This window comes from Gavia stellata, chromosome 2 (genome assembly GCF_030936135.1).
Source record: "Gavia stellata isolate bGavSte3 chromosome 2, bGavSte3.hap2, whole genome shotgun sequence".
NCBI classification, from domain to species: domain Eukaryota; kingdom Metazoa; phylum Chordata; class Aves; order Gaviiformes; family Gaviidae; genus Gavia; species Gavia stellata.
Genome location: NC_082595.1, coordinates 80,044,401 through 80,071,045, shown reverse-complemented (window position 1 = coordinate 80,071,045; position 26,645 = coordinate 80,044,401). Strand labels below are relative to the sequence as shown.

General features: G+C 36.5%; 1 protein-coding gene across 1 annotated transcript in view; it reads left to right on the top strand.

Annotated features, from left to right (window-relative positions):
• Positions 1-26,645, top strand: part of FAM135A (family with sequence similarity 135 member A) — an 81,697-nt gene that overhangs the window by 27,988 nt on the left and 27,064 nt on the right. Inside the window, exons 3-14 of the mRNA XM_059830984.1 lie at positions 1,223-1,302; positions 5,460-5,599; positions 5,712-5,782; positions 6,110-6,283; positions 8,894-9,020; positions 9,389-9,542; positions 12,050-12,127; positions 13,721-13,770; positions 15,531-15,686; positions 21,606-21,679; positions 21,988-22,142; positions 22,395-24,711. Of these exons, the coding sequence (XP_059686967.1) occupies positions 1,223-1,302; positions 5,460-5,599; positions 5,712-5,782; positions 6,110-6,283; positions 8,894-9,020; positions 9,389-9,542; positions 12,050-12,127; positions 13,721-13,770; positions 15,531-15,686; positions 21,606-21,679; positions 21,988-22,142; positions 22,395-24,711 (3,576 nt within the window). The remainder of the gene's footprint in view (positions 1-1,222; positions 1,303-5,459; positions 5,600-5,711; positions 5,783-6,109; positions 6,284-8,893; positions 9,021-9,388; positions 9,543-12,049; positions 12,128-13,720; positions 13,771-15,530; positions 15,687-21,605; positions 21,680-21,987; positions 22,143-22,394; positions 24,712-26,645) is intronic.

Here is a 26,645-nt window from a genome sequence, read left to right as displayed (position 1 = left end):
GGCTAGTGCACAGTTGTATCAGTTGCTAGTGAAGTCCTGGATGGTCAGCTTTAGTTGAAGTGTTAGAAGCCAGAATCAGAACAACACAACAGATTAGAATAGTTTGGATTTGGGTAGTGGGGGTGATGAAAATGAGCCATAAGACTGTGAATGGATGTACGTTGTGAGTGGAAAACGAAGGGTAAATTGCATGCTCATAAAGGCATTTAACACCATGCTTCTGCCTAAAAAGGCATTTTTGTCTTCCTACTCTCTACTTGTGAATGTTCCTGCTCCCTCCCTTCCGTTGGTGTTAGTGTTTGTGAGGCTGTGTGGTAGGTCACGTCAGCTCACTGAGGAGCTGAAGCTAACCCCTTCAGACAAAAAAAAATTATCTGAAAATGGGATGAGATGGAGAGAACATGTCATCTAAGTGTATTTATGGGTGCTTGTGCCATGTGAAGACTGCCATTAAATCAGTATGGGTGACAATTAGGGATTTCATAGATGAAAATCAAAGTTGGAAACAGTGTGGAGCTGAATAGGATTAAAAACTGTGTAAAGATGGGGGCAGAGACCCAGAAAACAAAGACTTTCGTGGTTTTTTTTTTTAATTTCAGGCTTTAAGCCTGCAGTTCCTGCCTTTGATAGCATAAAGGCAATAATACTATGTCTTAACATTGCAAGTACTGACCTATTTTGCCTAGTGTGACACTTTATTTGCACTTCTTAATATCTGGTGGCCACAAGCAATGTAGAGAGCGTCTGGTAAGCAGTGTGTTTTCTGGGGATCCTGGGGGCGGGGGCGTGTTGCAGTTTCACGAATAGGTCTTTCAGTGGCAGAACTGGCTATAGCAGTCCTGTAGATGTGCTACATGGTAGATCCTTCCGACATGGTTGTCGTGTAGCTGACAATCCTGATTTTTTTATTCATATCAGTTCTCCTGTGTAGTTTACCATGTATCTCCATAAATATTTGCCCCAACACTGTGGGGCGTGGAAAGACTAATTCTGTATTGAGGTTTCCTTCTTTTATTCACATGTTTGGCTGCTGCTCTAGTTAAGGATTATGAAAATAACCCAACAGGATGAAGAGTGAGACTAAGGCAGTTTTAAGCTTCATAGATTTCCTTACCCTGTTCCTCCTTCTCACTCTCAGTTCCTGACTTTGTCATTGTATGTATCTGTGTATAGTAAATGAGATACACTGTACTGCATGTGTTGCAAATCACTTTTGTTTTAGCTTTTACCAGATTCGTGCATCTATGAAAATTCCTCCAAGAATTCCACACAAATTAGAAGCTAGCTTGTTACATGCAACTGGTAAGTGCAAAAACTTTTAGTAAATGAGGTCATTGTCTTGCCTTGCCAATTAAGGGAGCATGCTTTTTGTCTCATACTGTTATAACTAATATAAAAGTATTTTTAATTTTGTTATTAACACAATAACAATATAAGTTGTTTCATGATGACCTGCTGAAAAACTTGCTTATTCTTAGCAATGAGACTTAAAAGGTGATAACAGAATTTGTGTTACTGTTTTTCCTCTGTTAAGTCCCTTTGCTGGTAGCAAAACATGGTGATTCTTTTGTATTGGTGCCTTCTGTTTTTTCCACTCATCTGCTCAGTCTTCTCCATGTTTCAGACTAAGATGACCAAGGGCAGATCTCATTTAAGTAGGTATCCTCAAAGTAGTGGAGAACTTCAGGTACAGGCTCTTCTACAGATTGCTAAAACTATTTTTATCCTAAAAGAAGACTCTGAAAGGATCCAGTCTTGCTGTTTTCAAACTTGCTGTCTTGCTGTCTGGTGGCAAAGCTGAAAACGGATTTAACTTCCTGAACAGAATTACCCACTCCCTCATCTTTTTATCCTTTTTTTAACCTGGCACTCACTTCTGATTTCTTTGTCCAGGCAAACTGAACACAGAGAAACTTGGTAGTGCACACCTAATTCTGTGAAGCCCACACCTCAGCATGCTGTAAAAATGTGAAAAGCAAAAAATGAATTAAGTTTTCAAATGTCAGGTGGAATTCTTGGAATTGCAAGGAAGAAAAGCCTACTACAGTCTGAGAAAATGTTATATGAGATTAATGAAATCTGAATTTTTGAGGCTATTTTAAAAGTAACTCTGAGTAGAGCAACAATGTAGATACTAAATTTTAGTCATGCTTCCTGAATATTTTTTGGATTTGTGTGAAATAAATAATTCTTATGAACCAAGATTACTCCACTTCAAAGGCAAAGTTTGGTGTGGTTTAGGCAATTTAGCTCAGCTAAACTGATCCTTTAGTAAACAATACTTTTTTAATAGTGTCACTTAATGATATGTTTAATATCGCTGAAAAAAAAGTTTTTCCATTTCATGGTATACTTTAGAATGGTCTTCAGTTATTTCTTCAGAAAGCTGCAATCTTGTTAGTAAATTGTGACATATGTGTAAGCTCCTTTGTCTGTCATTACTAGGCATAAAGGATTTAAACGTTAAAACTGCAGTTTGACATGAGGTTAGGTCAGCAGTGCTGGAAAAAAAAAAAAAAATCAGCCCGTGATTCTCCCTGGCCACTGCTTCTTACCTTCATATTGCTCTGTGCTCTGTTGACACAAGTGTCTGATTCGGCCCGGGAACTCAACTGGGGAACTTACTCAGCTGACAAGCAGCCGTTTCACAAAAAAACCAAACCCCTCCCAACCCAAAAACTGGGGTCCTTTTTGTATCAGTCTCAGTTTGGTTTACCAGGTAGTTACTGATTATGTTGGTGCCAGAACAAAGCAGAGAGAAAGGTACACACTGGTCAGTGAAAGGGCGTTAGTTTGTCCTTCTTGTGCTTGGTCTTACCAAGGACCTCTGCCTTCCATTCGTTTCAGCTGCTTGCTTAATTTAGCAGAGCTGGACGCTGTAGCTCTAACTCAACTGCCTTCCTGCTCAAGGTGGTGGAATAGCTGATGCCAGTTACTGAGACTGCTGTTATTTGTAGAAAATAGCTGCTATTATGCTACCTGTGGACTAGCACTAAGAGGGTTGACCCACTATCTGAAAGTGTCTGTTGCTTGCTGAGCAGAGGAGGCTGAACAGGAGCCCACAACTCTCACTCTTGAGAATGATGTCCTGTGTTGGTCAGGTACTTCTTCCTGTATTTTTCTATCTATCTCTTGTTCTGTTTTCCTCAAAATTACCTATTCTAAATCCTATTCCCTTTGACAGCATCATGGTTTTCCCACTCGAGTCCAAGTAATTTTGCCTACTTTGAGCTCTCCCCAGCCTCTGCACAAGTCACCTGCAGTTTCCTTACCTTTGCTGCGTGTTTTCCCCTCTCCCACAGACTGTTTGTTTGATCTATCTTTTCCTTTTATTTCCACAAGTCAAATATACAGTCTCAGTTTTCCATTCTTCCTGTTCCTTTCCATCTCCTTCCATCCCTTGCTCAGCCCTTCCCAGCTCTTCATGAGGTCCTGTGATAATTTAAATCCAGTTTTTTTCCATTGCTTTTTACCACGTCCTTTAGTAATTCACTATAATTGCTCAGGACCCAGGAGGAGTGTCATTACAGATGCGATACAGTAAGCCACTTGCTTTAGCTCCAGCCTTGTGAAGGTTTCCTGGCATTCTTGTAATTTGAAGGGAGATGTAGTCATGCTCGAGAAAGTTAAAAGAAAAAGCGTATGTAATTCTAGCCTGTATGAGGTTGTTTCAGATTTGAGGCTGTTCTGAATTCCTTCTACTATCAGAAACTCATATCTGGTTTTCAGGGGAAAAAAAAAAAAACAAAACAAGTTAGTTATGAGATGTCCATTTTTACAATGCAAGACTAAATTAATTCCCCGCTATTTTTTCCCCTCTGTAGCTGAGACGGCTTTTTCTGTGGACAGAAGCCTAGAAATAGTCTTGGCCAGTTAGTGCACAGTTAACTTAAAAAACAGTAGTTCTGCCTTGTTGACTTCATGTTTGTGAGACCTTGCTCCCCATGTAGATGTGGCTCAGCCTGTTCCTGCCGTCAGCTTTTCCTCTTCGACTCCTCTCACTTCTGAGGGTGCCGTTTCACGTTACACTGAAGTCAGCAGAACTGAGGGCTGTAACTCAGAGTTGGACGCTGCATAGGAAGTGGGACCTCAGCCATGTGTCTCTATTACTTCTTTTGTATCAGACTGGAGTGGGAGATCCCTTTTGCTGATGCTGTGCAGTTATATCAGATTGCATGTCATGTGAAACCATGCCCGCTCTGCCCTTCACCTGTAACAGATGACACAGATGGATGTAAGCTGAAAGTGGCATTGTATATAGGGGAATTACTCTCTAATAATAATGAGCCTTGTTAAGCGTTTTGTCCAGGACACCTAAATTGGTGATATGTATGAAAGCACTTCACCAAACCCCAGTATTTTTACTTGTTTCTGGTTTCTGAAGGGAAGTTGAACTAAGATGTTTTGAAGATTGTAGAGTGGGAATATTTGCCAGGTGCAGTGATTTTCTATCAAAGGTCTGTAGACCCCAAATCTGTAAAGTGCAAACTTTGCAGATTTTTTTTTCTTTTGTGGAGTTCTTTGAAGTAATTTATTAAGAATAATCAAAAGAATTTAAAAAATGGTTTTGCACCCCCATTTACACAATTTCTAAGACTTTCTGTTCAGGAAGAGGTTAATGTTATTGAGCCTGCTTGTAGAGGAGTAATAAGAAAGCGTTGGTATTGTTGTTGCTTTTATTCTTCCAAGTTCCATCTTCTTTTATGTGTTGTTTCACAGGATAGTGCCCATCACGGTATTTCCTGTGTGATAACCCCTTGCTATTACACTAAATACTTCCTTAACAGCTATTTTAAACCATTCCCTTTCTCATTTCTTCTACAAGTCTTTTAACCTTTTTTTTGGCAAAAGATTCCCCAACCATTTATCACACTTTTCTGAACTCTTTGATGAGCAGCCTCTGGACTGAAAGCAGAAGTGTTGTATTGAATGAGAAATGTAAGGTTCAGGTGACACACTTGGAAGTGGTCCGACCAGAGTAGTATGCAAAGATCTGGAAGGAAAGAACGAACCACTTCTGTTCTTGATTATTTCAGTGGAGTGGTATATGTCATTTAACGTCTTTGCCTCATTTGTAGGTAGTTAAGCGTTCTCGGTGTGGTTAAACCTTGCAAATCAACATGAATGCTGGATGAAAGAAGACAGATTTTAGGATTTTTATTAGAATTTTTGATGCCTAGAATGTCTTACTCCAATTTGGAACAAACCAAATATTCTTCAGTCTAGAACTTATATTAAAAGCATGTTACATTAAAAATATTTATACAGTATTTCTTTGAAACAAAATGAAATCCTTCATACTCCAGCAATTGCTGACTGAAATGGAAACTACTGATATTGTTGGTGTTACAGTTTTAATAGTGGTCATAAAACTGATAGGAATGATAGTTCCACTTCTTAGCTGCTCCAGGGTTTCCAGATTCTAGGCCAATTATATTAATACTTGTTTCTCTTTTCAGGTGCAGATCTTGCCTTTCCTGCTTCAATCCATGACAATATAGTTTGCAGTAAAACATTTCAGATTCTTTACAAAAATGAGGAAGTTTCTGTGAATGACGTGATGATTTTCAAAATAAAAATGCTGTTAGATGAGAGGAAGGTAATCTGCCACTCAACTTTACTGTATTCAGATAATTAAGTCTTGGTTATGTATAATTTGGATTAGTATAAGAGACCTGAAAAGATTTCATGCTCCTACAATTTCTTTTTAGATTGAGGAGTCTCTTAATGAAATGAATTTTCTGCTAACATTAGATCTACACTTCACGGATACAGACTATTCGTAAGTTTAAATATAGAAGATTTTATTAAAGCAACAATATATGTTAACTATTAAAACTGATTAAATCTTTATTATATATAGACGTAGTATGTTCATATTAGATATATATGAGGATAAAAAAGAAATCCAGCGCTGAAGCCTGTTAAGATTTCTTAACTGGTTTGTCTCATTCTGATTTTTTTTCATACTTTTTTTTCCTGGGGGAGATGTCATTGCATTCCAAAGTATAAACCTATGCTAAATTGCTATCTGCGTCAGTTATTAATAACTTGCACTTTAAATATGATTGTTCTAATTGTATGTTGTTTTGTTTTAATTTCTTTTTAGACCAGATGACCTGAGCACACTACAGCCAATTAGTAGCCGAACTTTAAAGTTGCACTTTAACTTACACCGGGGCCTTCATCATTATGTCAATGTTATGTTTGATTACTTCCATCTTTCTGTCATATCAGTTATAGTCCATGCTTCTTTGGTTGCTCTGCATCAGCCATTGATAAGGTAATCCTTGTTAATAAAATGCAAATACATTATTGAGTGTCCAAATGGAAAGGTTATAAAAATAGAATACTTAGGAAGGAGTTAAATCTATGGCCAATATAGTTTTCTTCATGATGATTTTGGAATTCAGGGCCCAGGGCGATGAGAAACTGCTTGTTTTCAAACCTACCTGGAGCAAATTTTGAGTTTGTTTTTGTTAGAAATAAAAGTATGTAGTGTAGAAGAGAGATAACAGCCAAGACCAGAGAAGAGGAGGAATGTATAAATATCTGTATTTATATGTGTATATTTATATGTATAAATATTTATACATTTTCTTAATCAGGAAGATCTGCTGCTCACTCTAGTTAGTGACTGAAATAAGTGCCATTAATACAAATAGGGCATCTTCTTTTAGCTATCTTCACAGTTTTCAGTTACTAATGTAATGGCAATGATGTTTGCAAATGATGCATTTACCATTTTCTAAAGTAAATGGAACTGGAGAATTTAATTTTCTCTTTAAAAAAACTTTTGCCTAATTTTCACTGAAGCCTTTTTATTTCATTGACTTGTGTCCCCCTTTGCGCTCTGTTTACCTCGCTTCTCTACCTCAAAGGAAGTGTGAAAAAGGGCCATACAGTCAGTCAGACATGTCAAGTGTTCTTTACACAGCTTTTTCTTTAGCATCTCTATCCTTGCCTACTTTCATGGTCTTCAAATACTCTATGCTACTTCCCCCAAGTTTCTTCATACTCAAATTCAGGCAGTGCCATGAATGTCTAAACCTTTAGCTTAAGGTATTCCCACTGCTTGTCCCTGTCTTCACATCATGGAAAGCTATGTCTCTGTGTATGTTAGCCAGCTGTTCTGTGCAGTAGGACTGTGCTGGTTTGGAGGATTCAGCTGGCTTTTTTTCCCCTCCAATTTGGATTGGTTTGGTGTTGTGTTTTAGGCGTGGTTATATAGTAACTGAACTGGCACATCTGAAGGGATGGTGCAGTATTATTTGGGAGAGGAACAAGTAATGAGGAGGTGAGAATTATCTTAAGCTAGTATTGTTGTTGAAGACTTCATTTGATAAAATAACACGCTTAAAGTAGCAGTATATATGTAAAGTGTAAGTTGTGACACCATACCACAAGTGAAATTTAAGTCTTTACCCCTGTATTCATCCTGTAGCTGTAGGGTCAAACTCACTTCATTGTGAGAAAATGAAAAACAAGTTTTGTTACTAATTTTCAGCCAGAAATATATTTGTCCCTGCTGACTTTTTAAAAGGTTGCAGAAAATCGGAAGCTTTTCATACAATTTTTCCTCTGTTTCTGGCTTTTCGAGTGATGTGTAAGGAGATATGGAAACAAAACAGCAACTTCCATGCTGCTTTGGTTATCTTTAGAGTAGAATGTTTCTGACGTCCATAAAATTATTTTAAGGATCCAGGTTGTCCTTTGAATCAGTTTGGGGTGGGGAGAAGAAGAAACTTACAAATTTACAGTGTTTTATTTCAGCTGGGCTATGCAATATTGTAATACTTAGCAAATATTTTGTAGCTGCCGTATCCATATCCCGCTTGCTTTTCTGAAACACCTCTTTCTGAAAAACCTGAACATTGCAGACTTCACTCCCCTTTGTCCTTTGGACTTTTCTGAGTGACAGTTTGCTCCTCTGTTTGGGTCACACTCACGTTATTGGCATCTCTTCCTTTCCTAGGGGGTCACTTCTTGAGTGTTTTCATTTTTAGAGCAGCATCCAGATTCTCCTCTTGGGAACAACCAGTATTAAAACTTTCCTTGAAAGAGAGGAGATAATTCACAGAATCACTAAGGTTGGAAAAGACCTGTAAGATCATCAAGTCCAAACATTACACTTGGTTACAGCCCTGGAGTCCTGTACAATCTACTCTTTTTATTAATGTGTCATTGCTTATTTCTGGCCATTATCTAAAAGTCCCCACTTTCTGCATTCATTCATCTTCCCTTAATTTTTCCTAGCTCTGTGTCCTCGAAAGGGTAGTTATAGGATGCTCTGTTCTCCCAGGGGTTCAGGATGGGCTTTTCTCTTCAGTAGAGAGAGGTCAGGCATCCCTTAGGAAAACAGCAACAGCAGTTTGTGTGACAGCATTCCAACTGCTTGCTACTGCTTCACTTTTAGGAAGTAAAGTCCCCACAGCAAAGTTGGCAGAAAATGAATGCCTCTTGCCTGTTACAGTTCAAAATTTATCTGTATGGCTTAAACTTTCAGGAATATTGTTTAAATTAGTTGAGGTTTGCATTGAAGATAATGGGGAAGAGCTTCCACAATCTCCTGGCACAGAGTCTGCTGACCTTCATAGTGAGATGGCAACAGAAAAGTTGAGGGTAATAATTTTTTTAAATTTCTCCAGCTAGCTAGAGATATGCTCTGAAGAGAACTGCTTTAGAAGCACTGCTCCCCTAGTGCAGCACCAGAGACTAACTGAGGTATCTGGGCCATCCTGAGGGATTTTAAAAGGGCAGCCCACTGTGCTAGGAGCTTCCAGGGTATTACTGAGAGTCCTTGTTTCTACTACATTTCAAGAAAAATAAAAAATTTTTTTCAACTGTGATAGATTTGTGACACATGGTATGTTCAAATATGTGCTTTTTGCAGTTTTCCTCGCCCAGTGAAGAATACATGGTTGAACAGGAATGCACCAGCACAAAACAGGGACTCTGTGATTCCTTCTCTTGAAAGTGTGGTCTTTGGCAATAACTACACAAAACAGTTATCAGCAGATGTAAGAATATATCAATATAACATTTTATTTTTATTTTGTTGGGCAGTGTTAATTTTATCTTTTCTGCAGAAATATTGCTTGATAAAGAGTTAACTTTGTTAGACTTACTGCAGTGTGCCATGTGATATGGGAAATGAGAAAAATTGTTCCAAAAGGCTATGTTACATGCTTCAGGAACACGCAGATGGAAAGCTTACAGTATTTAGTGTTTAACCTTGTTTTTAAGACATTGCAATCCATTGAAAATTGCAAAAATATGGATGAGGTTCATGAAAAGAGGCAATTTATTTATGTCTTTTTAGTTATTCTGTTAACACTTCATTTACTGTACAAAATTAGTATGTGCCTCATCTTTTTTCTTTTTTTAGGGATGCAGTTTTGTCATTGCAGAGTCTTTCCTCAGCCATGCCTATAATTTCCACTATACGCTTTGTGCCAGTTTGCTGCTTGCTTTCAAAGGGTTACACAGCTATTTCATTATGACAACAAAGGAGCTCCCCTCTTCTCACCGAATTGAACTGGGTATGTTGAATTTAATAAAATGCATCACTTTCCTGTCAATGTTTATTAAAAATACCCCTCTTCTAGAATAAACTGGCATAAATTTCATACATCTTGTATATCTAAAATCTTCTTGCTCGAACTGAGCTGGAATTTAATAACTCAAGAAAAAAAACCCCAAACAATACTGTCACGTTACTAATAAAATGAGGAGATAACAGCCTAAATTTATGCAAATATATTTTTTCTTGTTGGTCTTGATTTGCCCTGTTATTTCAAATCACTGTGTTTAGTTGTGAGAAAATTAGAGAAACTCTTAATCCACGTAGCATGCTGTGCTTGGTTGTTTGTTATAAGGAAACATTGTAGATTTCTATAAAAATTGGAACTCTGTAAGCTTTGATTTGAGAAGAATATTACAATGGAAACTTACCTGAAAAAAGACCTACAAGAAGAAATTGTTGCTGACTCAATCTGTAGTGTAACTTTTTAAACAGACTTAATTACCTAAGACTTAGGAAAAGGGCTGAATAGACAAGAACTGTTTCTATAAAACTGAGTAGTTAAAATATGCTTTCAGAGAAGCTATGTCTCTAATAAAGTTAAAATTAAACTCTTACATGGCAGTCTTGTAGAAAGACATTTAAGTTCTATGGCAATGAAGACTTCTAGTAACTACATTTGATAAAAGTAACTGAAGTAACTGTGAAAATATTACATGAAATGTAACGTATGGAAATGTATGTTACATTTCTGTAGAATGCAGGTATATTAGAGAGCCTAGCTTCAACTTGTGAACTAGGAGAGCGGTGGAAGTAAAAAAGGAAAATACATTGGCATTTTAAAGGATAATTTAGACTTGTTCCTCATCAAGCATATACCTTTTTAGTCATGTAAAGTTCTATTTAAATCCAAAAAATAGGTCTTTTGGAATTTACATCGATTGTAGACAGCATTTGTTGATTTTGTATTGATTAATTTTACTAACGTCAAAACTAAGCATTCTGAAACAATAAGGTTGGAAGTTGAGATATGAAAAGTATTTTAAAAATGTGATGTGGTCAATTAGTGATTCAAACAAAGAATGTTTCACTTGTATATTACAAAATAGAAAGCTATTTTTTGAAAATTTTTTTTTTTGAGGGAGGGAGTGCATTACAAATCTGTGCCTAGAAAAATACCAGAAACTGAGGCTTTTTCTTTATAGAAGCAAAAATACTGCTACAGTTAGGGTGCAACGAATATTTCTGTGTCAGTTATCTTAATCTTGATATGGAGGGGAACACCCTGTTAAAGGAATGACTCAACTCTTGGTCTTCCTTTTAAGGAAAAAATGTGCTTTTTCCTGAATAGAATCTGTTGGCACTATTGTTGTTGTTGTAAGGATAGGCTTAGACTAAATCTTGATACTTAAATGTTTCGGATAGGACCTTCAATTCCCCTAAAACATTCCTACAAAATATATATGTAACAGAAAAAAGCTGGCCATTGAGTTGCATAGTTGGGTTGTCTCTTTCAAACCTCACTGAAGTCACCAAAAACATTTTCATGGAAATGTTAATGGAATTTGAGTGAGACCTTTTGTCATTTCTGTGGGTGATTTAGCTTACCTTTAGGAATGCAAGCTTGAGCTTGAACAGAAATGCTCAAAATAAATATTATGGAGAGACAATTACTACTTACATTTACCATTCATGGTACATACCTTGCTGATGGTTTGTTTCCTGTGGGGTTTTTTTGGTTATTTTTTAAGTCTCTGCTAGAATTACTTTGTAAATATTTTTTTCATTTATTTCAGTTTTTTTGTGTATGCCTTGATTGGGACAATTGATATAACAAAAAGGACTAATAATGTAAATATTAATTATGCTGCTATTACTCACCTTTTGCTCATGAAAAATAACTAATGCCTACCATTAACACTAATTTTTCTAAAATCCATCAAGAGTAAAAAAAAAAAAAGCTGTGTTTCTGTGATGTCTGTAAAGAAATTGAAGCTCTCTGGACTTCACAAAGTACACAATTGTCATTTGCATTTATTTTTAATTTTTAAAGTAAATTAACTGGTTTATAGTGGAGTTTTTATGTGTGAAGTTTAAATGGGCTGTACAGAAGAGACTCTCAAGTCCTGTTTAAATCCCAGAATCATCACTTTTTTGGTTTAAATTAAATAATTATCTCTTTAATTTTGTTTCTTCTGATGATCTGCTATTGGTCTGTCATCTAATTTTAACACAAGACAGTGATTTTTGCAGAAGCACGTGCAGACAACTGTTGGACTCAATAACTGTAATTGAGCATTTAAGTACTGTTTGTTTTAGGAAATAAAAAGTGCTAGCTTAATGTATATCACAAGTGATATCTAATCTAGAAACTACACTAAAATTATATGCTTTCATGTACTGATCTAACTGCACTAATTGCTAGGCTAGCAATAAGCTTTTTTACTAACTTTAAGGCAAATAATAAATCACAGATGAAAAAAGGAGTGTAGTAACTAGTGATCTGTGTGCAATCCCTATAACTAGCCAAGGCCAGCATGCAGGTCCTTTATGAACGCCTTCTCAGAAGAAAATATCCACGAACCCAGAGAGACGCCTACCTAGGTATGTTTCCAAAGCAGGTGATATAACCCCTCAGATTTTTATTAATAATATAAAATATTATATTCTTTTGTAAACAGGAATACTATTTCACTATTCAGCCATAGTGAACGTATGTTGAACTCTGATGAAGTCTGCAGAATTGAGCTACTTATTTCTAGGCTGAATAGAGATAATAAAATGAGACATTATTACTGTGTTTTGGTTTAGTGTTGTTCTATTTTGCTAAACAAAAATAGTTGAAGAGTTCAGTCAGTTGTCACCATTTAAATAAGATAGCTAAAAATTATAGTTTCATTTAATTCATCACAAACTCAATTTTTTAGATAATTAAAGACTAATACCTTTTGTTCCTGAGAAATCTTCCAGGTTGCTTCTTGTATCTCAAGGCTTGATTCTTCCAAACACTACACAAGACGTTCTCAGAGCTTAAGGTGCATTTGTCCATATCTAAATGGCCAGTTCTCCATTTGGAGAGTGTCTGTGTTGGCCTGATGCTGGACAAAAGACAACAGTGCTGTTCAAGCACAAGGAAGTTTGTGATGGGAAAAGAATAAAATCACAGTTCAGTCTCATAGTAGGTCACTAGCTGAATCATCTGTAACTGCATTTGGGTTTTGTTTTAAACAGAAAACAAAACTATTTTTTAGCAGAGTCAGCAAAATTGCATCAGATGCATCAGAAGGCATGTTTTGTTGGTGTATGTTTTCAAGAAACATTGAAGGTTTTTTCCTTAATACTGTGTTTCAAAAATGAATTTAAATATAAATATTTGTTACAGACAATTTTAGGGTTTATAAATTGTTCCCTTGTTACTGGTACCTCAGAGGTAGAAGGAATCAAAACATAGTACTAAATTATTATTTAATTGTTCAGATTTCCTTAAGTAGGATAGGAAAGATTAACAAGGAAAAATGTCTTACATGAAGGTATAAATCTGTTTTCTTTACAAATAAGTCATTCAAGGTTCAGATCCTGTTTAAGCTGCCATACCATGGAAGATTGATTTGCTCTTAACATTGAGCTATTGAGAGAAAGATCAATTAAAGATCCATTTTATTTGACTAAAATATAATTCCTCAGACAATTAAAGAACTGTGTTTATATTCATGGAGCTTGAAAACCAGGTAAATAATATACCTGTAGAAAAATGGTATTGAAATAAGGTATCTGGAAAATCGGAGGTAGAAGAGGAATTGTATTACCTCAGTTGTGAGTGATGACATTGCTGTTGAATAGTTGAGCTGCCCTCAGTGGATAACCTGCAAATTGTATCATCTAAATTACAGTATTTTCAATATAGTTTTCAATGGAAAAATCAGTATCGTTGACAAGTTATCACGATACTCGGTTGCAAACCTTTTTTTTTTATTAATTGTGTTCTGTCCTCAATCTCAGAAATGAGTAAGAAATTATTTTAATGGGAGTTTATAATTTACTTTATTTGAAGTTTAATGTGGTACTTAATATGGCTTCAAGTTTTATTTGATAGGTTCTTTTTCTTTTTATGTTTTAAAATTGTTTTGTGAGATAATTGGTTTTACTCTGCAACTTGGAAAGTACATTTTTTATGGATATGTCCTCTCATCTTTCCAGAAAACATAGATGTAGAAGTTCGTCTTACAGAATTGTGTGAAGAAGTAAAGGTACAAATTTTTTTCGTTTATTAAATAAGTGAAATAACTGTAGAAGTAGAGTATGCTGATTTCATATGCTATTTGGGAATAAACTGTTTGTTTCAGTGATACCATTCTGTATGATTTTGGCCAACACTTATTTCAACTGCTTCTCATTCAGAGACAGATTGCTCAGCTGACTCCAAAACTTAACTACTGATCTGGTGGCTTGGTGTGTCAGTAGTAGCCATGGTAACTTTTGTATACTATGAAACTGAAAATTATAGGAAGGTGGATTACTTGTATTAAAATCACATTTTGAATTTTCTGCATTTATAATTTGAATTCTTGGGTTTGATGATATCGAATAACAATGATAGAAGATCAAGCACTGGTAGTAAGTTGTACAAAAGCAGATTCTCCAAGTCATCCCCTCATCTGGAAGGACTTGTCCTGATGCTGTCTCCTCCTGTTTTCCCTACTTTCTCAAGGAAATGCTGTCTACTTCAGATTACTTAGATTTGTCTCCCCGACTCTCTCCTTAGTCAGAACTAGACCCAGCTGAATAGCTAATTTCCTTGTCACAGTGAAGTTTAAAGCACAGGTTTTAAAACTTTTTTGAAAGATTGTCCATGCTTTGCTACTAAGTGGGCCATCTGCCCAGCTTTTGAAGAACCTTTCATTACTGTAGTAGTAGTATAACTGCAAGGAAATGTAATACTGGCTTTAAAAGGATATCATTTGTATAACTGGAGACAAAGCCAGCACAGTTAGCTGTCTGTGGGCCACTAATGATCTTACTTTATGTGTTAAAAGGGTTTTTACATTTACATAGCTTCTGTAAATTCTTTCAGTACCTATGATACTTTCTTTCATTAGTTTCTCCCTTAGCTTGCTAAAGTATGTTTATATTTTTTCCTTTTTCTCCTTACTGTTCTTTTGTGCAGTTCTCATCAAAAGTTCTTCCTCCTCTTATTTCCACTCTCTCCTACTATGCTGATGTTTCAGTATTTGCAATCCTTTTTTCTACTTGCTCTTTAATATTGCTGGAGTTGGGTCTTTACTATCTTTACTTTTTAAACCCTTTGCCTCAGTGCCTTATGTGCCTGCAATAAGTTTCTGAAAAACTATATTTTTTTTAAAATGGCAGGGAACATAAGCCTAGTAGTCTACAATAGACTGGCGTGGAAATATATCACAGGATTACAGTACTGTGTTAAGAAAGAAAAACTTGTTTCATACTCAATTTTTCTTGCTGTGATCTGGTTCTAGGAAGCCTATACTGTAACACGGGTTCCTGAGCGTGTTTGAAGTGTATGTAGGTGTATAGCACCATATAAATGTTATTGTGAGTTGTGACTATTCTGAAATGGAGATGTCTTTATTAAATTTTTACAGTTGTATCAAATTAGGACTAACATAGCGAATACTGATTTTCTGTTTTCTGATTGCTAATTTCTGTTCCTTTCAGGCACACTATATTTTTGCATGTTAGAAAATATGACAGTTGCAACTCAGTTACGGTTGCCATAAATGGAATTGTTGCTTGAACTTAAGGTCAAGAGTCCTAATTCTGAAAGACAACTGGATAATATTTAAAGCAATGTAAAAAAATCTGTTAGTGTTGTAACATAGATTAATTCAATTCTGATACTTAAACAAAACAGTTCTCACTTGGAAGTTACTTTTTAAATTAAAATTCTCACAAGATAAAGTACACTTCTTTTGATTCTTGTCCGTACATTATGGTCTCATGTGTTAATCATGTAAATATGTTTTCCTAACTTCAGAAGATGGAAAATCCTGATGAACTGGCAGAACTTATAAATATGAATCTTGCTCAGCTTTGCTCACTTCTAATGGCTCTCTGGGGGCAATTTCTGGAGGTCATTACCTTACAAGAGGAGGTCACAGCATTGCTAGCACAAGAGCATCACACGTTAAGAGTAAGTATTGACTCTGGCTTTAGGAGCTCTGGCATGTTCATACTCTTACTGGGACACATTGTTACAGAAATGTGTATCAAAATGAGACTCCAGATTCTAATTTTTCTAGTTTTATTTCAGAAGGTTAGTTGGAATCATAAAGGGAGATGTTGTATTGCATTTGTTAGCTTGTGTATCATGTTAGAGCTTATTCTTGGAATATAATACATAAAGTACATTATTTATGTTTACAAACCAACTAATTCATTGATCTTTTGAATACAAAATGCAGCTCAGAAGGCAAATTGCAGTCTGTGGAATAAGATGTATTTGTGCAGAATGATGTATTTTTCTGCAGGAGCCATGCCTAGTGCCCACCTTGCATTTTACTTCCCTACTGCATTTAGGCTGCCTGCTTACATCATAAAACAAAGTGTGTACTTCCCTTCTGAATGAAGAATTGATAACATTCATAAGCTTTGAAAAGGCTCTTAAGTGGGATTTTAAAAAAGAAGACATATTGGAAATTATCTGGCGTGTGAATATGTGTATAAAAATGTATATACTGAGTACCTACACACACAGTTGATCTGTATATGTGTATATACAGTTGTTCTGGGCTTTCTGTACACAAAACCACAGCAATGGTGGTTCCCATAGTGAAATATTTTCAAATAAGAACTAAAGCGTTACCCGCACTTTCTAAGAAATATATGTTTCCCTCCCATCTTTTGTGGCCATGGATTTGAAGAAACCTAACATTTTAAAGCTTTCAGAGAGTAAGATTCATTAAAACAAAACCAAATAAATAATGACTTCCACCACCCCTAATCGTCAAACACACAGCTTGATCTTCAGCTGGCCTGGCATCTTTACTGTCTGACATCACAATCTGTGCATTTGTCTCACACACATTATAGAACAGATCATTTTAAGAGGTTATCTGGAGGCATTTCTTGTACAACGATTTGCACAGAGCTTGTTAGAAGGTCTGGTTAATGAGAATACATGTTATATGCTTTGTAATAGTCACAATCCAAAACAAAGTCTGTTTTAAGGCTTTATTTCTCAGAGATTTGGTGTGTCTCACCAGCATGTCTGTCACTTGCATCAAAACCCTTTCTATTTCGATTCTGGGGGGGAAACTGATTATGAAGGATACTTGGATTGTGGTCTTACATACAGATTTGATAAATCACATTGTTTAATGAGGGAATCATGGTTGTGGAAATGGCCTATTCTGGAAAATAAATGGAATCTTTCAGAAAGAGCGCAAGGCTTATTTATTAGACATGCTAGGCGTAGGAAAGTGTGAGCATTTTACTGGCTGTCTGTGAATCTTACTTACCTTTCTGTGCTTTTCATATAAATTCTGGCATCCTTCAAGTTAACTAGTGGAAGGTATGAAAGAAGAATACTGTTTCACTTAACCTGCGCTTGCATTCAACTGCTAGTATATTAGTGTATGTACAAGTATATATTTAAGAAAACCAAAAGACGTATTAATACTTTTATTTTTAGTGCTCTAATGTTTAAAAAAAAAAGAAAAGATACTGCTAATGTTTATGTATTTAGCTTCTTAAATGTGGTTTGTTTTAAAATCTCTGTAAGTCATTCTCTGTAGCTCTCAAATACCTTAATTACTGAATTTTACTGCAGTTATTTTAGGGAATATAAATCAAAGTAGTTAATTGTAATATGTGAATTGAGATACTGTGCATATTAAAAGTACTTCTGTGATGCTTTCCAGTTTTCACAAAATTTGAACAGGAGTTCCTTTCGTCCCTTTGTTGTTTTTTTTTTTAAAAAAAGTATCATTTGATTGCACATTTGCATTTTTTCCCTTTCCAGTTGCTGTTAAGCCCACTTGTTTTGTTATCTGTCGCTACACATAAATAAACCTGTTTCAATCACCACATCGTATTTAATTTTTGCTTTTTTTAATGAGAAAAAAGCAAATTATTCTTTAGTAAAAACTGTAGAAATTTCGGGAGATACGAGCCCACACTTGCAGCATAATGGTTTGGGGATGAAGAGTCTTACGTAGTACTTAGTGTAGCTTGCTAATGAACGACACCGGCTGTCGGTGATCCTCGTTATAAATGAAAAAGTTGAGCTTATTTTATTTTTTAAAGAAGTGGCTAATTGCTATTGAGTTCTGCAGTTACTGGATACTACATTATCTACCCAAACATCAAAGACTGAAAAAGAGATGCAGGACACGGGTAATCTTAAACTTACCTTTTTATTCAGAGCCTGATAGCGAAGAGCAAGCAGGCTGACTCTAAAATTTGAATAATATGGCATCGAGAAGGAAATTCTACCTGAGCCAACTTACAGAGAACCAGCAGTGATACTTGTTTTCTGTACTCCAAGATGTGAAGAGCTTGTGTGAACACTTTGCAAATATATGTAATTAAAATATATGTAAAAAGACGTAGCTCCACTGGGCTTCCCACACGGCAGTAGAGCAGGAGCCAGCAATCCATAAATTCAGTAAACCTTTAAATTAAAAAGAGATGGTAAATTTGAGCCTTGACATTTTCAAGAACTTGTTTGATTGTTGATTTTTGATCCTATTTTGCAGTGCTTAGTATAATAATTTGTAATTTGTATTAATAGTCTCTTGAGATTTTATATTCTGAGGGTTCGTATAAACTTCTTTTGGGAAACATGCAATGATCATGTTTCACTAGAGGCTTTATCTGCACATGTCAAACGATGCAGGCTTTCTGGTTAGTTAATTTAGTTGAGATTTGAGAGATGACCTACTAATTCTCCTCTTGAGGGAATATCTGTCCTTTCTGGAATAAGACTTTTGTACTGTACAAAATTCTATCCTTCTAAATAATCCCTTTTATTTTGGAAATTGATGCTCTGTTGTGTTCTCTACTGGATGCTAAATCTCTTTTTAACTTTACCTTTTCATCTTGCAATATTTATAGACTATACCCTCCACAGGAACTTTGTCCCTGGGAAAGTTTAGTATTAATCTAAGATTAATTAACCCTTTTAGGGAATCGTTCATCTGACTGGTTTAGATGTGTGTATTAAAATACACTCTAGAAATGCCCGTTATCTGTATTTGGTTAAATTACTTTCACCCTCTTTGCACAGATGCTTATAAAACAGGTATTTCTGATGATTTGTTGTTAGAAAATAAGGTTATAATGAAATAATATATTTTAAGTGTATAAAATTATTATTTTAATAATTTTACTTATTTTTACTTATTTTACTTGAGTATTTAAATACTTAACTATTTTCAAATACTTTTAATATTAAATGCTACATAAAAACATCAGGAATATTTTAGGCATACTAGAACATCCATCAACTACATTATCAAACTGTTAAGGTTTACAACTGCGTTTTATTGAAAAAACTGCTTAGAGTATGTTATTTTATATTACAAAAATTTTGCACACTAAACTAGTTCACCTGTTTGTTCCACAGTGACATCTTCTGGTATGTCTGAACACGCCCTTCTGAAATTATTTCTTTCAGTTTGATTAGTCCTAAAATAATGAGAACTGAGAACTAAGATCTCAGACTGCTGCTCATAAATGTGCAGGGACTTCATATATATTCCACAGAAGTTTTTCTATCTGATTTTTCCTCCGCTTCTGTTTACATTGGGAGGACCACAAAAACCGTAATTTTGGGAAGTCTGTAGGGACTAGGAGTAGCGGAAACATTTGCCTCATGCAAAGACAGCATGGAGTCAGCCCAAGTCAGTAGCGCCTGAGTCACTAGCACCAGCCGGTAGTCATTCTGGTTCTGCAGAGCCTGTTTAACAGCATCGTAGCAATTGCCTTGGTCCTTCCGTAAGTTAAGCAACTGATTAAACATAATTAACTATTGTTGGTTTGGGTTTCTTTCTCTCCTTAATACTGATTTATGTGGGCTTTTGGAGCTTGCTTTCACCTAGTTTTATACCATTGCTATTATGTTAAGAGCTGTCTGGATCTGGTAATCAGATTTTCTTCAAAAGCACTGGAATTACTTAAACAATTACGAATGGGGTTTATTCCAAACAAAAAAACCTCTGACAAAATCGTGTGTTTGGAAGGTAGATATCTGTTTAGAAAATCCAGCTGGGAAAATGCAGAGAAGTACTCAGGAACACTGATTCTAATCCCACACGTGTATGCATAAACTCCTAACGTAATTTCTGAAGGAAAGCAGATCCATCTTGTGTGTGTGTGTGTCTGGTCACTTACGAGAGTGAGTTGAATTTACAAGGAAGTATCCAATTTGTTTTCTTTTTACTTCAAAACATTTTCCACAGCTATTCACAGATGATGTTATCACTGAGATTAATTTCATACAATACAGTAAATTGAACTCTGGGAGGCTGGGAGAGGACTTTCAGCTTCTAGTACAGGTTAGAGATTGAGGATTTAGTGTTTGTGGTTTGTGGTTGGTTTTTTTTGTTAAGCACCTTGGAGCAATTTTTTTCCAGTTTTTCTTTTATTAAAAGAAAAAAGAGGAAAAAGGAGAAGCCACAGAACATAAAACTTCATCCAAACGGTACTTTCTAAAAGTGTACTGAGCAGTGTATCAGGAGGGAAAACTAACTCCCCTGCAAGTGCTTATCTCTGAACAAAAGTTACTGTGGTCCTGAAAGTCTCATGTTTGCCCGTTAACACACAGGATTTTCCAGTTCCATGTCTGTGCTCAGGGTGGACGCGGATGCTGGCTGCAGCTCTGAGCGAAGTGAAAGAGCTGAGGGAACTGAACTAGGTCTGATCCCTGCTCCACCAGATATGCTGCAAACTCTCACGGGCTGTTTGAGATACCAGATAACTTAAGAGGAAGACCCAGGGTATGTTGAGGAAATAGATGAGTAGGGGGCCAGGAAGTGGTTGGTAAATAAATGACTGACCAAGTAGACTAGCTACATATTTGGTTCTCTAAGTGGGATAGAAATTTTGTTTTAATTGATATAAACAAATCAATGTTTATGCACAAGTTAATACACAAGCAGTTGCCAACAGCCACTGTACAGCACGTTATCTTTTTTTATGCCTTGTTAAAACAAACAAGATACCGTCATACTGCATTGAATTGCATTTTTGATGCAGGTAATTGGGCAGATGCAAAAATAAAAATTCAAAAAATGCATCTAGATTGAATTAATATTTTTATGTAATATTGGAAATGTGAGAAATCTCATCTTGCAGAACCTTAACTTTGGGGTTTCTCTAGACTCCCTTTTCAATACGTTGATTATGTTTTTATTTGTAGTAAATTGCTGTATAATTCACACTCTATTTCCACACTATGTATTTGATGATTAAAAAATATGCTCCTCTGTGTTATAAAACACCATTTTAGTATTGTATGGTTTATTGACTTCAGGCATACAATTAAGCCTTGAATACACTGTTTGTAATTAGCATACATTTTGTTATTGTCTTTGTCATTTGCAGCTGAAATCTTTACTGTGCAAAAGATTTTTTTGCACAGTAGTATACTGTGGGCTAGAGAGTTTTCGCAGAAAGTCTGAAACACATACTTCTCTGTATTTTGAGCCTGCAGAGTATCTAATGGGTTTCTACTTCTGAAGGTAATCCTCAAGCACATTCAGAAGTGTCCATCAAACAGTCATTTCCTTTCTTCTCATTGAAATTTCTCTTAATGTTTTTGTGTGTTATTGTTTCAGGTGAGTGATTTCTTGGTAATGAAGTTTTCAGCAGACAGTTGAATCTAATATAATTCCCCTCAGTCATCTAGTGCACAAATTAAAATTGTCATTTCAGTCACTAGTCTTGTCTATGGCATCCTCCTTCCTCCCACTCAGACTGAACATTTAAAAAAAAGTAACTGCCTATATAATACATACAAGTTGATAACATTGCTGTGTAGGAATGCTGGTGGGTTTTAAAAAATTGTGTGTAATATAAAATAAGCTCTAACTTTATTTGGATCTTGCAGGTGCGCAGATTTGCAGAAGCATTCTTTTGTCTTGAGCATCCTAGGCAAGCTGCTCTTGCCTATCAAGAACTACAGTGAGTAGCCTTTTGAAGTGCACAGTATGTAGCATGTAGTACTGTTATTCTATAGCTTATGTTGTGTAAAAGTACTGTCTTGCAAAAATACTTACATAACAAGTTCAAGAGAAACTTAGGTTCTAAATACAGATTTGAAGTTTTTTAATGAAAGTTATGTAAGAAGTTATTAAATAACTATTAAAGCTATTAAATAACTGATTAGTAGAAAAGCTTCTACTCAAGTGAATTAAACTACTGCTAATTTCTGTTAATGTAAAAATAAATAGTTCTATTTTTTTCATGTAGGACTACTTCCTTTTTTTCAGTGCTCAAAGTCATCTACAGATGTGTGCAGCTATCAAAAATACTTCCTTCTGCAGTTCTCTTCCACCTCTCCCTATTGAATGCAGTGAACTAGATGGAGATATGAACTCCTTGCCTATAATCTTTGAAGATCGGTATTTAGATTCAATTACTGAAGGTAAACATACCTCACAGTGCAGTTTTCTTTTTGAAGAAATGAGCAAAAATTATGTAAAACCTGAGTATTTTTCTTTAAATTTCTTGCTGGCTTTAAAGGAGTACATTTATTTGCTAGGAAGTGTTTCTTTAGTTTGAGTTTTGAGGATGTATTAATTTCTATAATTGCTAGTGTTTTATAGCTTCAGCTACCTGCATAATCTTGTTTCTTATTTTTCTTATTTTTTTTTCCCCTCGCTTTTTTTGGTGAAAGATCTGGATGTACCCTGGTTGGTAGTTCAGAGTCTTCCAAGGTCAGAGTCCAATAAACTGGATAGACTTGAAGCTGAAGAAGGTTTTGTTGCTGGTTTTGCTAGCCCAGAACAAAAAACAAGACCTGCAGGTGCCTCCAACCTTTGGCATTCAGAAAGTGAGAAGATGCTAACAAAAACTTTGAAAGGCAAAAATGAAGATGCAAATAAATCCAAAGTTAAGGTTACTAAGCTTATGAAAACAATGAAAGCTGAAAACACAAAAAAAGTCGTGAAGCAGAACTCTAAGGACTCTGTGGTCTTAGTCGGCTACAAATGTTTGAAAAGTGCAGCACTGGAAGATGCCTCTAGAAGCTCAGAAGGCAGGCCTTCATACAATGCTAATGAAGGGCTGGACCCTACATTAGGTGGATTTCCTTGTGATACAAAGACCTGCACCAGGCAAATAAGTCAAAGAGAACTTCCATTTTTGCCGTCTGGAACTGAGGAGAAGACTGCCAAGATTGAAGGTGTCCAACCAGGTCCGGGTAGCCCAGTGCACTGTGAAAATGTGGCTATTTTTGGTAGGCTTACGATCTCCCAGGCAGGTTCTGGAACTATACAAGCAGATAGTGCTCTACAACCCAGAGGTACACTTGAAGGTTGTCATGGAGGTCAACCAGCTTCCTCAGGAGTCAGGACAATTGAGGTCAAACCAAGTAATAAGAATCCCTATGAAGGGGAGAAAGTAACTGTTCACATTGGATCATGGGCTGAGTTTCCACAAGATGGAGTGCAAGGAGAGAATTCGCAGATGCCCAATATTCAGTCTTCAGAATCTGGAAATAAATTGAATTCAGGAGAACAGGAGCCAGTGCTTGAAAAGGAAGATGTCCACGAAAGAAACTTCCGACATACCAGTGACATCTTGACAAAAATGAGAAGTAATCAGCCTACTCTTTCTACAAAAGAAAGTCAACTTTCTGCAAGTGGAGACATGACTAAATTACCAGACGTTAGTGTGACATATGCCTCTTCTAGGTTTTCAGATTCAGGTGTAGAAAGTGAACCAAGTTCTTTTGCAACTCACCCCAACCCTGATCAGGTTTTTGAAAATGTTCAAGGGCAAAGTGCATACAATGGTGAGAGAGTATTTCCTCAGCTTTTACTAAAACCAGACTGTGCTATAAAAAATGCAATAGAAAGCCATTGCACTGAGAGTACCAGTGCTGTAAGTGAAATACAGTCATCCCTGACATCCATAAATTCTCTGCCTTCAGATGATGATGAGCTCTCACCTGATGAGAATTCGAAGATATCTATTGTACCTGAATGCCAGCTAAGTGACAGTAAAACGGTATTGGATCTTGGAGCAATTGACTTGCCAAAATGTGATGACAATAAAAAATCAAACAGCAGTTTGCAGGAACAGTGTGTTGTATTTTCAGGGCACTCGGATAACAAAACTTTGTCTATACGTTCCTCGCTCTCAGGAACAAAAGATCTTTTACACTTAGTTGTTTCAGATGAGGATATGTCTACTGATGTGAAAAGTTACAGCCTGCAGGCAGACCTTGGCACAACCTGCAAGAACTATCAGGACCTTGAAAGGCATCTTAACACTACAGAAGAAACAGTTAAATTGCGTTTGGAAATTACTTGCATGGGTGAGCCATCTGTGGTTTCAGGTTCTTCATCTGTAAATGCAGTGTATGAGGTTGAAAAAACAAATGAAGGAAAACATAGCGATCCTTTAGAACTAAAGGAGACAACTGAAGAACTGTCAGTAGCTAAAAATGAAACTGGTACAGATAATCCTTCTCCAACCGGTAGTACTGACATGGTAAAGCAAGGGCTTGTTGAAAACTATTTTGGCTCTCGAAGCAGCACAGATATTTCAGATATTTGGCCTATGGACAACAGCAATCCTGTTAGCCCTCAAAAGGAAACGTACGAAAAACAAATTATTTGCTCTTCCCAACAAGATGAGGAAGAAGAGGAAGATCAAGAAATGATTGAAAACGGGTATTATGAAGAAACAGACTATGGTATATTAGATGGAGCTTCCAGTGCTGACCAGGATCATGGCTCAGCAGAAGAGAGAGCCCCGAGATGTGAAAGGATTGATACTGGGCATCTGCAAGACAGAATGACGGTGCCTCCTGTCTGTACTCCTGGTTGTCTGTCGTTTCCTTCTTCTCTGAGAGACTCTCCTTGCAATGTTATCTGTTCTTCAAGGACTAAATCTGATGCAATTACACAACAGCCAGGCAGCACATCCTACAGCTCAGCTTCATCTGTTTCCTGGTATGAAAGCTCCCCCAAACCTCAAATGTTAGCGTAAGTGATTGTTTTAAAACAAAGGTTTTTTTACTTTAAGAAATTACGTTAATATAGTAGAGAAAGGGAAAAGAAGCGTGGTTAGGCTTCAGAGTGCCCCCAGGACTGTGGCTTGTGGATTCTGCACTCTGAAGTAACGCCACGTTTTAGATGTTCAGATGGAAAGTGTGTTAGCACTGAATTCCTTCTATCAGTTAACTTGTAATTTCATGTGGTTTGACAAACTTCAAGCAAAACACGAGGGTTTTTTTTGTTGTTTCTCTAATATGTTCCTTTTTAAAAAAAATAATCATTTGGCTGAAAAGTGATGTTGTAATGTCTACTGAGCATAAAAATGATGTTTTATGAAATGGAAGCTGTTAAAATAGCAAGCATAGGGAAATATGCTTTGAGTTTAAAAACAAAAAACCAAAAACATTCTGTAACTGGTTGTCCATCTAATTAGTTAAGTGAAGCAAATGTGCAATGCTAGCCAAGGTGACGGCCTTATTTTTCAATCTTAACTTCAAATATCCAAAATATAACACCTCAGAGACCATAATGCTCTAAATTACACTGCAATTTGGATACCAGGAAAGCCAAATTTAGAGGAACATCAGGGATCCCAGATTGCACCTCCTTTTGCTGTAAACATAGGAGCTGATAACCTCCTGCTGCTAACTGAACATGGGAAGCAGCAGCTAAATGTGTTGTATTGGAAGTAAAACGTTGTTACCAGAAAGAAGAAAGCTTAGAAGAGACGTCGAAACAAGGAAAATGCTAAGCAGGTAGAAGAGATAAAAGAGCAGATAGTTTGTGGTAAGCAGCTGAGAACAGGAGGAAGGATTGAGCAGTGGTGGAGGAAGACAGGTTAGAAGTGGGTAGAAAAGTAACTTCTGAAATACTGGAGAGTGGGTACTGGTGTGGAATGGGAGGGATGAAAAGCAGAAACTATTTAGGGTGTTCTGTAACAATAAAAGAAAGAGGGAACTGGGAGTAAAATCAAGAACTTGGCCTTGGGGAAGGCAGTATCTCCCAGGGTGTGGGATAACTGGGATTCCAGAGGGCATGATCTCCTCCATAGCGAACTGGCCTTGCTACATTCAGTTCAGAAAACATGCCTTGAGTACAAACTAAGTAACTTCTGCTGTGGAGTGATAAGACCAACTGCCTGCAGTGGTTTCTGTTCAGGCTGACTTCATTGAGGATTGCTCTTGCCAGTTAGTGAGGAATGAGCTAAAGATAAAGCTGGGAAAACAAAGAACAAAAAGTAGAATGGGAGGAAAACAGTGAGCAGGTGGAAGAGGATGGGATACAGCATGACGCTGTGAGGGATCATGCAAAACAGACAGATTAAGGAGGGAAAGAAGCATAAGAAAGCCTAAAGCTTGAAGCGCTGCAGGGAAACTGATATGCAGTTAATTAGGTAGGAAGGTCATACACAAAAAACTAAGGGAAGGGGAAGAAAGGGAGGAACACAAGGAACTTCTGGCATGTGGGGAGCTCAGCTATTAGAAACTGTATAGTGTATGCCTTCATATAATATCTGAAAGATCAGAGGTCTGGATCTGACTTCTTCTGAAGCAAGTATCAGTTATTCAGCCTAGTAGAGGGACTTTCTGGTGAGCAGTTACAGCACTACCTCCAGCTCTCTGCAGACCTAGGAAATAGGTTTTAAGTTTGGCAAGAATTATCAAAAGTCAGTGGAAATCTTTACTTTGGCTTATGATTGGTTATAATTCCTGTAATTTTGTTATTGCATTTAAACAAAGCTGTTGCTTGCTCAAGACCAGAACTAACCCAGAATCTTCAGTGGTTTCAGAAGTACTTCAGAGTTTGCAGAGATGTTCAAAGGAGAGAACAGAGTAGAGCTTGGGGTATGGATTTTGTTACAGAGGAAGAGGGGATGTAAGAAGCTGCAAAAAAAATATTTTGAGGAACTGGCTTGTTTTGTG